General features: G+C 36.8%; 1 protein-coding gene across 1 annotated transcript in view; it reads left to right on the top strand.

Annotated features, from left to right (window-relative positions):
• Positions 1-15,030, top strand: part of SLC6A15 (solute carrier family 6 member 15) — a 32,507-nt gene extending 17,477 nt beyond the window's left edge. Inside the window, exons 6-11 of the mRNA XM_068971786.1 lie at positions 988-1,229; positions 1,332-1,524; positions 2,360-2,552; positions 5,443-5,602; positions 13,104-13,266; positions 14,659-15,030. Coding sequence (XP_068827887.1) covers positions 988-1,229; positions 1,332-1,524; positions 2,360-2,552; positions 5,443-5,602; positions 13,104-13,266; positions 14,659-15,030 — 1,323 coding nt within the window. The remainder of the gene's footprint in view (positions 1-987; positions 1,230-1,331; positions 1,525-2,359; positions 2,553-5,442; positions 5,603-13,103; positions 13,267-14,658) is intronic.
• Positions 15,031-15,622: the final 592 nt, after the last annotated feature.

Here is a 15,622-nt window from a genome sequence, read left to right as displayed (position 1 = left end):
AGGCAATGTGATGAGCAGTATTTACATGCTTTGTTACTGTCATCTTTCAGTTGAGAATAATTAAACTCAGAGTGGACAGGCCACTTACCCTAGGATGCTCTATTTTTAGATTATTAAATGACTGTCTATGGAAGTCATGTTCTTAACCACATCTGGCTTTGTTTCCAATAAAGGCAATTTCATTGCAAAGGTGAAAAGAGATAAAATACCAATTTAAGTACTACTATTACTGAAATCAAATTTAACTGTTTATTGAGGTCTTTGCCCACTATGGCTAATATTAATTGTTCCATTTAAAAGGTTTAGTTACATACAGTGATAATTGTTTAAGAAGTAAAGCAGAGTTACTTGAAAAATATGTTCAGCACAGATTCCAAACTTAAAAACTTTGGATCTGAAATTGTCTTTAGAGATTATATGGTTGAATTACTTCAATTTTCAAAGGAAAAGCTTTCAGGAAACTATTAAATGAAACAATAATACCTATGTGAATATGCAAAGTACAAATAGTTCAACTCTACCCAGCTTATAATTATTACCTGGTTTGGCTGTTAAACTTCACCAGAAAACACAAAACTTAGGGCATTACTTAAATAAAGTTTATAACTTTCATGGCTAACTGGTTTATGTTGCTTTGGAAAGAAAACAAAGACATAAATAGAAATAAGTGAAGATAGTTCGTTTCTCCCTCAAATAGTCCTTTGCTTTGTTCTAAAGATATTTAAAATTTCCCATATGATTTTTTTCTCCATGTAAGTAACATCTCCATCTAAAGGTTTTATAGTCTATGGCCTTTCTTATTCATTTTCCTTGTATAATTCCTCAATGAAAAATGTGTTCTTTCTCCTTAAGAACAGATAATCCTCTGTTTTGAATTATCTTTGGGTGTGTGTCATTATGATATATTTAAACAACAGAATCGATTCCTTTAGATTATTGAGAAATAATATTTTGCAGCTGACTTCTGTTCTGTTTAATTTTAAACAGCTTGAAATCATGCTGGAGCCCAAGGTGTGGAGAGAAGCTGCAGCTCAGGTGTTCTTTGCCTTAGGTCTGGGATTCGGTGGCGTCATCGCCTTCTCAAGCTACAACAAGAGAGACAACAACTGCCACTTTGATGCTGTCCTGGTGTCTTTCATCAATTTTTTTACTTCTATCCTGGCAACACTGGTGGTGTTTGCAGTTCTGGGCTTCAAAGCAAATGTCATAAATGAGAAATGCATTGCAGAGTATGGTTGTTAATTTCCTTTACACTTTACGGCATAATTGTATTTGAAAAAAATCTCCTTCCCAAACCCACAACTGTTTATTAATGCTGTTTTACTTTTCAGAAATTCGGAAATGATCATAAAACTTGTGAAAATGGGAAACATTAGTCAAGATATTATTCCCCATCATATCAACTTTTCAGCTATTACTGCAGAAGATTATGACTTAGTTTATGACATTATTCAAAAAGTGAAAGAAGAAGAGTTTCCTGTGCTTCATCTTAACGCCTGTCAAATTGAAGATGAGCTCAATAAAGTTAGTAGTCTATGTTTAAGCACTAAAACAGTTCTCATTAACGTAAAATATGCCTTACCCAGAAGACTTCTTTTAGGAAAAGGACCTTTAAAATGCCCGTGGAAGAGCATGCTGTTTCAAAAATTCATCTTTATTTCAGAGAGCGTATTTTCTTAAATCAGAAAGCTTTGCTTTACTTTAAAAAGCAGTTTCACTGATGAAGCCGTAATAATTTAAAATATGAATATAAATAAGGTGATTTTCACATAGAAAATGAAATTAGATACATTATGATGACCATTTACATATTGTATAACTGTTTGGACACATGAATGATATCTCCCATCTTACTAGTTATGTTTGTTAAGTCATGATTAAGTCCTTTTTCTAGCCACTGCCGTATACTTGAATGAACATGATATAGGGGAATGTGAATAAATAGCTTTGCATAAATTGTCACCCTCTCTTTACTTTGCCAAAAAGGAAAATATAATGAAGAAATTGGCCATTAATCACTTCTTTAAGATAGCTAAATGTACCTGAGACTAAACATAAAGAATTGTGTGCAGGAAGTTACAGATGAAGCCATCATTAACACAACAATCTTAAATTCCATAAGGAAAGATTTATATACTAACTTACGCTTAAATTTTGGCTCTATCCGTGGCCTTTATGAGATAACATCATCACCCTGAATTTCGTTTAGAGGCACATTTCTTAGGAGACAACATAATGATATTAGTGTGCTTATTTCCAGTAACTGCCCCGCATTATTCAGTGTTTCCCTGCCTTTTCATATACATAGCCAGCGCTGCACGTGGTTCTGACTAATGTGGCTATTCTGTATATCTTACAGGCTGTTCAGGGGACTGGTTTAGCTTTTATTGCCTTTACAGAAGCGATGACACATTTCCCTGCATCTCCCTTCTGGTCAGTGATGTTCTTCCTCATGCTGGTAAATCTAGGGCTTGGCAGCATGTTTGGAACCATTGAAGGGATCATCACACCCGTTGTGGACACTTTCAAAGTGAGGAAAGAAATCCTCACCGGTGAGTCTTTATGTATTTGACTTTTCACTGAACTGACAGTGGGCCATTTTACTCTTGGTGACTGATCAGAGATGGAAGTAGGATAAGGGTTTATTTTTAAAGTCCACTTATTAATATGTTTCAGAAGTATTTGTTATTTAGGGATTTATGTAATAGGCAAATGAAACAATGTAAATCATATTAATTATTATTAATTACTTATTATCGTTTATTATATTGCTCTTTATTCGTAGTAATGTCATTATGAATTGCTGGTACTAGAACAAAGTCAAAGAATGTTCATGTATAATTTTGTATTCAAGTCAAATAATTCTATAAAAAAAAGTTCAGATCATTGGATTTTTCAAAAGTGTATAGCTGACATTGACAAGCCTAAATTTAGTTTCCATTTGAAATAGCAATTGTAGCCTGATAGAAGCTAATATATCTAGGAAGGAAAGATAATAACACGATTTATCAATATTGACGGTTGTTAATAAGTCCAATCTGCAAACAGTTATTAAAGTACTGGCTGTGTATTGCATCGTCCTTGCATTTGAAGGATACCAAGGATGTAAGAGAAATTACAGCAGAGATGCAGACATATAGGAGAACCTCTCCTCTAATTATCAGAATAGGACTGATAATTAAAATCAACATGGGTAGATAAAACTTGTATCATGTAATATACTGACAGCATGATAAAGACTTTACATGTTCTGCGAATTAAGAAGCAGCAAAGATCATCTAAATATATGAGGGAACTATAAGCAGAAGGCATGGGAATTGACTGAGAAAAGGCAAGGGTCTTCTCAGGGGTCAGAGGATAGTTTTAGTTAGTAAGCACACCCAAACAGAGAGAAAGGAAGCAGCAAGGAAGCTGCCAGACCAGAGTGCAGCAACAGTGTTGGTAAGTGACGCAAAAATTAATTGGGAAAAAATATACAGATGATCTTGCATGCTGGCCAGTGGTGCACAAGCTCCTCCCCAGGCTGTGTTTTTAGCTCTGAAAGATTCGGTAGTCATTTACGTGTCAATAACGTTCCAATGCATATGTACCCTTATCACTCAGTGCTCTGCTTAGTGTGAGTCTAAACAATTTCAGCAGTTTGTCAAATACTTACATCTAGATTTCTTTAATTCAGTTGGATATAAATGAGAAATGTCTCTTCCTTTTCCCGAAAGGCACGCTCTGCCTCTGCAGTTTCTATTTATTTTAAGGCTATCAGTATCCTCTGACATGCAGACTAAATAACTGTCATCTTGGCTGCTTTCCTCATCTTGCCCTGTATCTCAACACTCCTGATATAAGAGGACTTGCAAAATTAAGGGAACAGCAACAGTGTGTGTGTGTGTGTGTGTGTGTGTGTGTGTGTGTGTGTGGCGAGGGGCGGGGGGAGTGGTGGACATACATGGGAGTATTTGCCAACTCCTAGTGGAAGATTTAGTAGATCAGAGGAAAGAGGAATATCCTCTCTACTCCCTTTACCTGTGTTTGGGGATCATACGTTTACTTCAGGTCACGTACTTTGAGGAAATGTTCCCCCATCACATTTGTCGAATGTTTTTGTTTGCTTTGATATGACAGTAGGACTTAGATCTAAGTTACGTATTATCTGTTCCTCTCACCTCGTCAGCTAAGCTCTCCGTGTCTGTAGCACCTAGAGTACACTTTCTTCCTGCTTATACTACGATGCAATTAGGCAAGAGTAAGTGTAATACAGGCCATGGTTCAAATCTAAGCTCTGCTACTTCCATCCTGAGACTTTGAGTATGATTTGCTGTGACAAGCATTTAAATATTTCAATATGTGTTAGAATGAAGTGAATGCTCTTAATGCTTTTCCTTTTCTACCTGATGTGTTTATATATAATATTTACTTCTGGATGATGTAAGTCATACCACTAGCCTAGCACTCACAAGATGAATGAAATGGCTTAATTTAACCCATACGTATTGAGATTGCTCGGGAGCCTCCATTGGATGGGACCCAGGGATGCCTGTTTTCTCTCCTTCTGAACTGCCTCCACCTGCCCCGCTTCTGTCATTTTTACTCACGTCTGCTAATAGGGAGTTGAGAAAAACAGCCCAGTCATCTCTTATTTTTGAGGGCTTCTCTACTAACATGCATGAGAGAATAAAGAGTCTGACAAAAATATGTGAATAGTATATGGACTCTAGAATTCTCTCTAAATTTCTATGGTAATGGTATCTGGTTGGAAGTTTCTGCATCTTTCTGCACTCCTACAGAAACTCCTTTTAGACTGTTCTTCTTAATTAATTGGAGAATCTGGTTGGCCAACCCTGTCCTAACTGTATTTCCAACTCATCTGCCCAGGCAATATCAAGGTAGAGTATGGGTTACTGCTAAGGGGTCAAACTTTCTTTTTTCAGTTATGCTTTAACAATAATCATATTTCAGTCAAATATAAAAATATATGTTATCATAGTCTTATAAGGCACATTCATCTCATGATTAATTTGAAATTTCAATATTGCTTCCAAAACTAGAAAACATTATTAAAAGTAGAAATGACCTATGAACATTTGCTGCCTGAAAAGGTCACTTTTCTGTTAATAATGAGACATGGATATGAAGATTTATACTATTATTATCTTCTCTGTTTTGCCTCATTTGTTATTTGGGCTTGGTACATACATTTCCACAGACTCAAGGAGATGAATTGAGTTACTGTCCTACAGTGAATTCCTATTAAATCCAGGGCTATATTCAGGTAACTAATTCCCAATAAATTCCATGGTATCAGGAAAAGTATCCTATTCATATTATTGACAACTTATAAAAACAGAAACAAAGTAGAAACAAAGTGCATATAATACTTTATAATGCAGTTTAAAAGACTTGATTCTGACAAAGTCTTTTTTTTTTTTTTTTATTCCTTTTGTTCAGTTATCTGCTGTCTTCTGGCATTTTGTATTGGCCTGATATTTGTGCAGCGCTCTGGAAACTACTTTGTTACAATGTTTGATGACTATTCTGCAACCCTACCTCTGCTAATTGTTGTCATTTTGGAGAATATTGCCGTATCCTTTGTTTATGGCATAGATAAGTAAGTATATTCTCTTATGCTTCCCTTTTACATCTCTGCCTTGGAAAGACTAATTGTTAATATATATCTCACTTAGAAGAGGAGAAAAATGACTGGAGGGAAAAATTCCTTGCTACAAAAATCAAATCTTATGCAGGCTCTTCTCCATTCAACAGTTTTAACAAAGTACATCTCCTTATTAGGTGATGAGATAGGATGGTGTAGATGGTAATGAGGTTTAGGATTCTGGAGCTTTGATTTATTTCTGGTTATCAAATTGGAACTTCCAAGAGCTTGTGTATATTGACTAAGTTCCAAGAATCTTGTTGTTTTGAGCCATTGTTCTCTCCATTTCACACATTAGAAAATGCAGGCTTAGTGAGACACCAAGTGACTTGGTCATCACACACCTGAACAGAGGCAGAGCTGGGATTTATAGCCGTTTTTGTGCTGTGCTGTGTTTAGTCACTCAGTTGTGTCCAACTCTTTGTGACCCCATGGACTGTAGCCCGCCAGGCTCCTCTGTCCATGGGGATTCTCCAGGCAAGAATACTGGAGTGGGTTGCCATGCCCTCCTCCAGGGAATCTTCCCAACCCAGGGATCAAACCCAGGTCTCCCGCATTGCAGGCGGATCCTTTACCATGTGAGCCACCGCAAAAGCCCATTTTTACTTAACTCTAAAGTCTGTACTTCTAATTATGTTGCCAAACTGTTTTACAAGAGGGATTTTATTTTTTTATGCTATAAAATGCCTTATTTTTTCATGTTACACAATGTTTTGTGTGGCAGGACCATTTTGGGAAGATATATATATACATATATCTCACTGGTTCAAGATATATATAGCATTCACTATATATAACATATTTATGGAGTCATGACTTGAATTCACTAGATGCCTAAATATTTTAGTTATATACCTGCTTGGTCTGAAAAGTATATAAACTTGTGTGCAATGAAGCATTAGAGTAATCTCAAAAGAAAAAGATTTCCGGAGACCTTGTCCAATATTGTTTAAGTTTGTTGTCTCCAGTTAGCATGTATGGATTAAGGCAGTAAGACCGTCAAGCTTATTAGAGGTTTCTCTGATGCAGGAATAAGTTCACTGAATGAGGACCAGAGTCCTTTTCAACAACATAAAGAACATTATTATACTGAGTGAGCTTTGTGACAAAACTTAGAGAATATTTTATTACTCTAAAGAGCTCCAGGCAAGGAAAGGTAGGAAAACTTACATTTAATGATCATGTACTAAATAGCAATAGTAGTAATAGCTGTATATTGTTCAGTTGCTAAGCCGTCTCTGACTCTCGTGACTCCGTGGAGCATTACTACATCAAAATAAAATGGCTGCACAGCCAAAGAAAAGATCAAGAAAATAAAAAGGCAACCTATTGAATGAGAAAAATATTTGCAAATCAAATATCCAATAAGGGGTTAATATCCACAATGTATAAGGACTTATAACACAGTAGCAAAAAAAAAAATAAACAGGTCAATTAAGCCATGGACAAAGGACCTGAATTTTTCCAAAGAATACATACAGGTGATCAACAGATACATGAAAAGTTGTCGACATCCCTAATCATCAGGGGAGTGCCGTATGCATTGTCTTAATCCTCATAACAGTATTCTGTGGTAACTAATATTGCTCATATCACAGATGTGAAATTGGCCCGCCTTGTATAGGAGGACACAGTATCTTAGTTGTAGAGCCAGGACTTTTAACTTTAATTTCAAAACCAGACATTTCCATAGTCTACTGAGCTACCCCCCACTCCTCACCCACACTGTGTTGGAATTTGGTATTGTTATTGGGCTGATCTGTGGATCAGTAGGATCATAATTTCGTTTTCCATTTAGACTGTTCATCATTTACAATAGGCATAGTGGTAAATATTTCTTTTTAGTAGTTCCTAAATAATAATCATTGTAACAGCAAGAGGAATAATACTACTAATAATACTTGCATCTATAAATTTCTGCTGTTTGTAAGATAGTGTGCTTTCATATGTTGCCTATGAGCCTATAACAATAACTCTCCAAGATGGGTATTATCTTTCTAGAGAATGCCAAAAATGAAGTTCAGAAGGACTAAGATATACATTTAGAAATTATGGAGGTATGATTTGAAACCAGATCTGTTGGTCTCTAAAGCTCATATCTTGTCCAAGAAGCACAATTGGAATTTTGTTGTTTAAAATGCTCTTATTTAATTACTTTTCCCTCCTCTAAATGTCTGCAGGAATATTATGTTCCTCCTGTTCACCTTCAGTGGTGTCCTGAGCTCAGTTCTGCTCTGTCATCTGCCATGTTTACCTAAATTTCCAGAGACAGGGTTGAGAGAAAGAAGCCTTCCAAAACCTAAACGTTTGAGATAGCAAATTCAAATGCAGAAAAAGAAACATTGTATGGGCTTCCCTGTAGCTCAGTTGGTAAAGAATCTGCCTGCACTACAGGAAACCTGGGTTTGATCCCTGGGTTAAGAGATTAGGAAGAAATATGATTGAGAGAAAATGAGAAGGAAGCTCCTATGATGCTGAAAGTGATGGCAGCATAGATTGCATTTCCCCAAGTTTCCTTTTTAAAACGAAGGAGAAAAAGAATGGCTAGAAGGCAAAACCAAATACCCATGGACACTGGAAAGAAGATATTCTTGTGAACCCTCAAATATGAAAGGTTGGGACAAACCACTGGCAGCCGCAGAACCTGTGAGGTGTCATATCTGTGTGAGTGATGGTAGCGGATACATAGCTGGGCCTCAGACAGCTCTCTACTCACCCCCAGGTCCTCCCTGCAATGTGTGGCAGGCTGATTAACCTGAAGATAGTGAGCTAAACTGGGAGAAGTAGTATCTTTGGCCTCATTTAGCAGATTGCAGAGGGATCCAAACGCAACAAGATCATCAGTGCTGGAACAATATGGTCTCTAAAATCTTGAAGTGAACAACCCAAAGTTCTCTTCCAAGATAAAGCTCTGCACTGAGAGCAGAGTGGTGGGAGCAAAACCTGAGCTGAGCAGGAGATAGGTAGTAGAGGTGTTGGAAAAGTAAATATGAGAAAGAGAGCAGAGGTTAAAAAAAAAAACAATTGAGAAACTATGAGGCCACCTTTTTTGATTACTTTGCAAAAATAGAGAGGAGGGCCTCGGCACTGAAGACCCAAATGCAGCCAAAAATAAGTAAATACATTTTTTTTTAAAATAAAGAAGCAATGCCCATGCACACACTGCAACTAGAAGTCTCCGCTTGCCACAACTGGAGAAAGTCCGTGTGGCACTGAAGACCCAAATGCAGCCAAAAATAAGTAAATAATTTAAAAAAAATCAAGAAGCAATGCCCATGTATCCTTCCCTCTCCAAAATTCAGGAAATCTTATTTTACTTAAGTGTGGTTAAATCATAAACAAAAGTCATTAAAAAGAAGCAGAGAGGAGCAGAATAATATCCCTTCAGATAACAAATCCACACAAGCAAAACAGATGGAAAACTAATAATATTTCAAAATGAAGTTGAAATAATGATGAAAAATGATAGAAGCCGCAAAAGAATAGCATTTGGCAGTTATTTTAAAACTGAGAAATATAATAATTAGAGACAAGGGAGGCTTGAAAACAGAGGTGATAGAACTCAGGAAATAATTGCATATAACAGAAAAATCAATTAATAAATGAAGTCAAATTAAAAAAAAAAACAATAAGTACAATATATATCTCCTCAAGAATTAGAAGCTAGAAAGGAGGAATAATTTTTAAAATCAAAAATAAATCACCAAGGATAAGAAAATGAAACAGCAGTCAAGCAAAGATGATTCAACATTTGTACAATGAGAACCTCTAAACGCAGTGGCTGGAAAATAACTCTAAAAACTATAATTAAAGAAACATACTGAAGCAAATAACTTGAGTGTTGAAAGGGCAATGATATAGTTGGAAAAAACAGACATAAGGAACACATGTACACCCGTGGTGGATTCATGTCAATGTATGGCGAAACCAATACAATATTATAAAGTAAAATAAAGTAAAAAAAAAAAGGCTGACACCAAGACAAGCCTAGGATGTTACTTGGAGACAAAAAAAAAAAAAAAAGCATGCATGCAGGTAAAAAACAGTACCAAACAAATTATTTACAATAGAAAAATCTGATAGCAAAATTTTTGTAACAATCTTACATAGATATATTTATGATTTTCGAAGAAAGAAAATATAAACTACAGATTTTAAATTCAGCTGACCTGACATTCAAATATAGTGATCACAGATAATTTTAAACATGCAAGAAAATCAGGGAATATAGTCACTGTGATCCCTTTTTGAAGAATCTACTGGAGAACTAGATTTAGACAACCAAAAAGTCTACAGAAACCTTAGTACAAGACTGGTGGATGGGCAGTACATATTTTATCTCGAGTTAAATATTAAGGGATATAAACCAGTATGTAACAGTGACATGCTCCTGACAGTGTTAACATCATACAGCTGCCAAGTGTGAGTAGCCGGAAGTCCTTGGTGGTTCGGTGGTTGGGACTTAGTGCTGTCACTTCTGGGGCCCTGTGTTTCATCCCTGTTCTGAGAACTAAGATCCCACAAGCCATGCAGCCAAAAAAGAAAAAGAAAAAAAAAGCAAGTCTTATTTCAGGTAAATAATGTATCAATAACTTGACTTTAAAAGACAGACACATTGGGGTACATGTGTCTCTTTCAATTCTGGTTTCCTCGGTGTGTATGCCCAGAAGTGGGATTGCTGGGTCATAAGGTAGTTCTATTTGCAATTTTTTAAGGAATCTCCACACTGTTCTCCATAGTGGCTGTACTAATTTGCATTCCCACCAACAGTGTAGGAGGGTTCCCTTTTCTCCACACCCTCTCCAGCATTTATTGCTTGCAGATTTTTGGATCGCAGCCATTCTGACTGGTGTGAAGTGGTACCTCATTGTGGTTTTGATTTGCATTTCTCTGATAATGAGTGATGTTGAGCATCTTTTCATGTGTTTGTTAGCCCTCCGTATGCCTTCTTTGGAGAAATGTCTATTTAGTTCTTTGGCCCATTTTTTGATTGGGTCATTTATTTTTCTGGAATTGAGCTGCATAAGTTGCTTGTATATTTTTGAGATTAGTTGTTTGTCAGTTGCTTCATTTGCTATTATTTTCTCCCATTCAGAAGGCTGTCTTTTCACCTTGCGTATATTTTCCTTTGTTGTGCAGAAGCTTTTAATTTTAATTAGATCCCATTTGTTTATTTTTGCTTTTATTTCCAGAATTCTGGGAGGTGGATCATAGAGGATCCTGCTGTGATTTATGTCTGAGAGTGTTTTGCCTATGTTCTCCTCTAGGAGTTTTATAGTTTCTGGTCTTACATTTAGATCTTTAATCCATTTTGAGTTTATTTTTGTGTGTGGTGTTAGAAAGTGATCTAGTTTCATTCTTTTACAAGTGGTTGACCAGTTTTCCCAGCACCACTTGTTAAAGAGATTGTCTTTACTCCATTGTATATTCTTGCCTCCTTTGTCAAAGATAAGGTGTCCATATGTGTGTGGATTTATCTCTGGGCTTTCTATTTTGTTCCATTGATCTATATGTCTGTCTTTGTGCCAGTACCACACTGTTTTGATGACTGTGGCTTTGTAGGCAAGTTGATTCCTCCAGTTCCATTCTTCTTTCTCAAGATTGCTTTGGCAATTCGAGGTTTTTTGTATTTCCATACAAATCTTGAAATTATTTGTTCTAGTTCTGTGAAAAATATGGCTGGTAGCTTGATAGGGATTGCATTGAATTTGTAAATTGCTTTGGGTAGTGTACTCATTTTCACTATATTGATTCTTCCGACCCATGAACATGGTATATTTCTCCATCTATTAGTGTCCTCTTTGATTTCTTTCATCAGTGTTTTATAGTTTTCTATATATAGGTCTTTAGTTTCTTTGGGTAGATATATTCCTAAGTATTTTATTCTTTTCGTTGCAATGGTGAATGGAATTGTTTCCTTAATTTCTTTTTCTACTTTCTCATTATTAGTGTATAGGAATGCAAGGGATTTCTGTGTGTTGATTTTATATCCTGCAACTTTACTATATTCATTGATGAGCTCTAGTAATTTTCTGGTGGAGTCTTTAGGGTTTTCCATGTAGAGGATCATGTCATCTGCAAACAGTGAGAGTTTTACCTCTTCTTTTCCAATTTGGATTCCTTTTATTTCTTTTTCTGCTCTGATTGCTGTGGCCAAAACTTCCAGAACTATGTTGAATAGTAGCGGTGAAAGTGGACACCCTTGTCTTGTTCCTGACTTTAGGGGAAATGCTTTCGCAGCACTGTTTATAATAGCCAGGACATGGAAACAACCTAGATGTCCATCAGCAGATGAATGGATAAGAAAGCTTTGGTACATGTACACAATGGAGTATTACTCAGCCATTAAAAAGAACTCATTTGAATCAGTTCTGATGAGATGGATGAAACTGGAGCCGATTATACCGAGTGAAGTAAGCCAGAAAGAAAAACACCAATACAGTATACTAACACATATATATGGAATTTAGAAAGATAGCAATGACGACCCTGTATGCAAGACAGGAAAAAAGACACAGCGGTGTATAACGGACTTTTGGACTCAGAGGGAGAGGGAGAGGGTGGGATGATTTTGGAGAATGGCATTCTATCATGTATACCATCATGTAAGAATTGAATCGCCAGTCTATGTCTGACGCAGGATACAGCATGCTTGGGGTTGGTGCATGGGGATGACCCACAGAGATGTTATGGGGAGGGAGGTGGGAGGGGGGTTCATGTTTGGGAACACATGTAAGAATTAAAGATTTTAAAATTAAAAAAAAAAAAACAGACAGACACATAAGTCTAATCATTACTCAGTCTAAGAGCTAATTCACAGGAAATAGGAGGATGAGATGCACTTGCAAAGCCAACAGTGTGGGGATGCAATTATTAACAGCAAAATCTAAACTGTGGGAAACTATGGGACAGAGTGCCCAATTCATTTAAAAAGAGAATGACAGAAATGATACAGAGATTAGGAGGCATTTAGCAGAGGTGAAAAAAGGACTTCAGAAAAAAATAAAAAATCAAAGAATCATAATGTGTGGACCCTCTTTCAATCAAATGACACCAGACTGAAAACAGAAATGAGAGTTTGGATCAGTTGGATTGGATGATGTGAGTTAATTATCTCTAAATAATAGAGAGAGAGAGAAACAAGGAAATTTTAATGTATTGCAAATATTGTGTTCATAGCATGGAAGGTCATCAGTTGGAGGAGACTTCCCAATAATTGGCTTAAGGGGACTTCCTCCAATAAAAAGCACTGGTTCCATTTTACATTATAAATGTTCTTAATTGATAAGTCATCTTCAGTATGACTTTTAGATTCAGTATAAATTGTCATAGGGTATCATGTTTAACCCTGGTCAAACCATTGATATAATGCACATTTTAAAGGACATTTAATTTATCATATTTTGATATAGCTACCTTAACTTGGGGAATAATTAAATTATTTCTTTCTATTTAGGTTTATGGAAGACCTAAAGGATATGCTGGGCTTTGCTCCCAATAGATATTACTACTATATGTGGAAATATATATCTCCTCTAATGCTGTTATCACTGCTAATTGCTAGCATTGTGAATATGGGATTAAGTCCTCCTGGCTATAACGCATGGATGGAAGATAAGGTAAAAAAAAAGGAAGAAAGTCAGATAAAAGAATACATAAAATATCATTTTAGAGGTTTTTGGCTTTCACTTTTTTCAGTATAGTTTGCTGTTTAATGGGTGGTACTGCTTTTATGCAGGAATCTTTAAGATTTATGTTTTGTTTGACCCCAAATATGTATTTTTTTTATTTTTAGTGAATATTTTTAGTACATAAGAAACATTGACTTGGACCTCATTAAAGTAATTTTATCCACATCACCATAGATGGACTAATAATTATTTAGGCTTTTGACACTAGAGAACATACTGATCAAACTACCAGAAATAATTTTTCCTGCATAACTTTATGAAATCATATCTTAGACACTCTATACCAATGAAAATATGCATCAACCATGTAAATGTAATTTAAATAAATATTAAAGTAGATTTTTGCTATAACTGCCTTCTATTAGCCGTGAATATTCAGTTTCTGTTCTCAAGCTGCTATATATCTTGTAATGCAGCCACAAGATATATATTATCTATTAGAAAATCAGAATGCTTAATTTTTAGAGCTACCCCTGATCTTTATTCTGTGGTCACTAATTCTATATAACAACAACTAAATTCATGACTATTCTAAAAAAATAAGTCTGCTATACTTTATCAAAACCCTTCGGGACAAATGTAGTTCAAAATTTAATTTCAGATTCTAGAAAGGTAATGTGGAAAAGGAAATGGCAACCCACTCCAGTATTCTTGCCTAGAGAATGCTGTGGACAGAGGAGCCTGGTGGGCTGCTGTCCATGGGGTCTCACAGGGTCAGACATGACTGACGTGACTTAGCATGCATGCATGCATTGGAGAAGGAAATGGCAGCCCACTCCAGTGTTCTTGCCCGGAGAATCCCAGGGACGGAGGAGCCTGGTGGGCTGCCTTCCATGGGGTCGCACAGAGTTGGACACGACTGAAGCGACTTAGAAGCAGCAGCAGAAAGGTAATGTGCCACATAACAGGTGTCCATTGCTTAGTAACAATGACCCAAAACTTAACGACTGAAACCAGTGCTGACTTATTATTTCTTAGGGTTCTGTCGATAAGCTAGCTGGACAATTCTGCTCTGGGTCTTGTTTGAGTCAACTCATGCAGTTGACTGAACTTGGAGAGCTGGGCTCTCTCTGTGTGAGCTTTCATTCTTGACTTCTTCCAGGCATTATGGGCTCCGGGCAGCATCTAAGACAGAGGCAGAAATCGTCAGGCTTTTAAGGCTTTGCCTTGGAAGTTGCTTACTGTCACTTTCACAGCAATTTATTAATCAGTCACACGACTAGCCCAGGTTCTTTGCTTATAAACCTGAGATAAATATAATTTTTCCATTTCCCTGCAGAGAATGCTAGATGATTAATAATTATGTTTTGACTTTAACAGGCATCTGAGAAATTTCTGAGCTACCCAACGTGGGGGATGGTCACCTGTATCTCCCTGATGGTCCTGGCAGTATTGCCCATACCGGTTGTCTTCATCATCCGCCGCTGCAACCTGATAGATGATAGTTCTGGTAATTTAGCGTCTGTGACCTATAAGAGAGGAAGGGTCCTGAAGGAGCCCATAAACTTAGAGGGAGATGATGCAAGCCTCATTCATGGCAAGATATCAAGCGAGATGTCCTCTCCAAATTTTGGTAAAAATATTTATCGAAAACAGAGTGGCTCACCAACTCTGGATACAGCTCCCAACGGACGCTATGGGATAGGGTACTTGATGGCCGACATGCCAGACATGCCGGAATCTGACTTGTAGCTGGAGGTGGGGGGCAGGGGGTGCAGAAATCAGTGAGGATTATTTGGTTCATTTTTATTAATGAACATTGGCTCTACTAAGAGAAGCGTCAGACTTCGCTTATCAGAGGGTGATCTCAGGTGTTCCGTGGCTGTGATCTTTAATCCTAATGGTAAAGGTAAATTTAGCTTGATCATGCCTTTGGATTCTTCGGTTTACATTTGAGCAGAAGGAGTCACAGGCAAAGTGTACAATAACTGACTGAGGTCCACATTGGTTGGAAGTTTTAGAAATGCTTCCGGCATTTGTCTTTTCCAGGGATTCCTCTCTCTATAAAATCAGGTGTTACCTCAGTTTCTAACGATTTCTGGCTGTCATGCTATGGGCAACTCAAAAATGGTATATGTCAAAATGGATTAAGTTTGCCTTCAGGGTAACCCCCGGGATTAAAATGAACAGTTCTGTAAGCTGGTGCCGCTCAGCACACTTCCATGAACATATCGTGTAGGTAGGCTGCAGTTATTTTGGTAGCATTGATACCTTCTTAGGCTATTAGCTGAAGAAACCTGCAAAGTATTTTCTTATGCAATAGCTGTATAGAGCAATAGTATCA

Source organism: Capricornis sumatraensis, chromosome 4 (genome assembly GCF_032405125.1).
Source record: "Capricornis sumatraensis isolate serow.1 chromosome 4, serow.2, whole genome shotgun sequence".
Lineage (NCBI taxonomy): Eukaryota > Metazoa > Chordata > Mammalia > Artiodactyla > Bovidae > Capricornis > Capricornis sumatraensis.
Note: the sequence above shows the minus strand (reverse complement) of the source record. Positions and strands in the feature narration are given on the sequence as shown.